The following is a 1,300-nucleotide window of genomic DNA, read 5'->3' on the forward strand; positions in this document are numbered from 1 at the left end:
TTCAAGATTTTTTTTTTATTGCCTTGTAGAATTAAAAACTTAAACCTTGTATACTAATAAAATATGGATTATTAGCTAAGATTTTATGCTATTCTAATTGAAATAACATAAACAAAAAAGTAGTTTAATAAAATTTTGAATATAAGACACTAAAATCTGTGGCATGCGCAGTAAAGGATACCTGTGGTTATAGGGTTAATAGAAGTGTTTATAAGCCCAAGGATGTTCAGTTGTTTGTTATTATTTTGGACACATTTGTATGATAAAGATGATTAACATTTTTTAAAAAATCATACTGTATATCAAATTTTATATACATATAAAAATGGTGCTATGTTAGGGATAAAAAAAAGTATGAATCCTATATAGCAAGTATAGTGTAACAGTAAGAAAGCTCCAGTTTGTGGCTTTTTTGCTAAAGTCATTTAGATAAGGTATACATTTATATTTAATCTTATTTAAAAGTGATTGCTGAGCAGATCTGAGAATATGATGTTACCTTCAACCAGTGTAAGGTCAGAATTGTACCCCTATAAAACTAGTGTGACTTTTTTGTGAATCTTACAGTCTTATGGCCTTTTGATGTTCCCTTTTTTCTTTGAGACTTAGCACTGTCAATTTGTCTAATGCTTCATTATAATTATTCTTGCTTAATATTATCTTTCTCTCAGTATATCCTTGGAACGTCACAGAGCTGAAATTAGAAGGGCTGTGAATGATGAGAGACTTAACACCATTGCTGACAGGTATACGTATCTTTTTTTTACTAATTTTGTTTTCCTTGAAAATAATTTTAGTTTTTACCTATTTTAGATGAAAGGAGAGCCAGAGTTTTTGGTCATGTCAGTGGTTATTGAAAAAATTTAGTGTCTGATGAAACTCAATTCTTTAGCTGAAATGTCATACATTCTGCCAGTAGAAATGATATGCCCAAATAATTTGGAGCATAGGTTATTGAATTGTGCTGGAACAAATTATGAAACTGTTGCTCAAATAAAGTTTACGTTTATAGAAAATTATGTTGCACTTGTTAAATCATATTTGTTTTAATTGCTATCACTTATTGCTTATGGGTTGGTAACCGAAAATAAGATTTAAAAAATATTTAGTGTCTTGAAAGTAATATATGTGGGTTATCATAATTTGAATTATAAGTATAATTTGGATGGGAAGTACCTTAATAGTGTTATGAAGGAAAGGGATCTTGATGTTATAGTCAGTCAGTTTCTAAAGCCATCCAAACAGTGTGCTGTTGCTAGTGGTAGTGCGAATAAGATTTTAGGTTGTATCTATAGAAATA

The 1,300-nt window shown here is 29.4% G+C and overlaps 1 protein-coding gene across 5 annotated transcripts in view; it reads left to right on the top strand.

The window, feature by feature from the left end:
* Positions 1–1,300, top strand: part of LOC106464291 (BRCA2-interacting transcriptional repressor EMSY-like) — a 51,833-nt gene that overhangs the window by 11,062 nt on the left and 39,471 nt on the right. For all 5 annotated transcript variants that reach the window (XM_022392451.1, XM_022392457.1, XM_022392460.1 and 2 more), the window contains exon 4: positions 672–746. In XM_022392451.1, the coding sequence (XP_022248159.1) occupies positions 672–746 (75 nt within the window). The remainder of the gene's footprint in view (positions 1–671; positions 747–1,300) is intronic.

This window comes from Limulus polyphemus, unplaced genomic scaffold (assembly GCF_000517525.1).
Source record: "Limulus polyphemus unplaced genomic scaffold, Limulus_polyphemus-2.1.2 Scaffold59, whole genome shotgun sequence".
In the NCBI taxonomy this organism is placed as follows: Eukaryota; Metazoa; Arthropoda; class Merostomata; order Xiphosura; family Limulidae; genus Limulus; species Limulus polyphemus.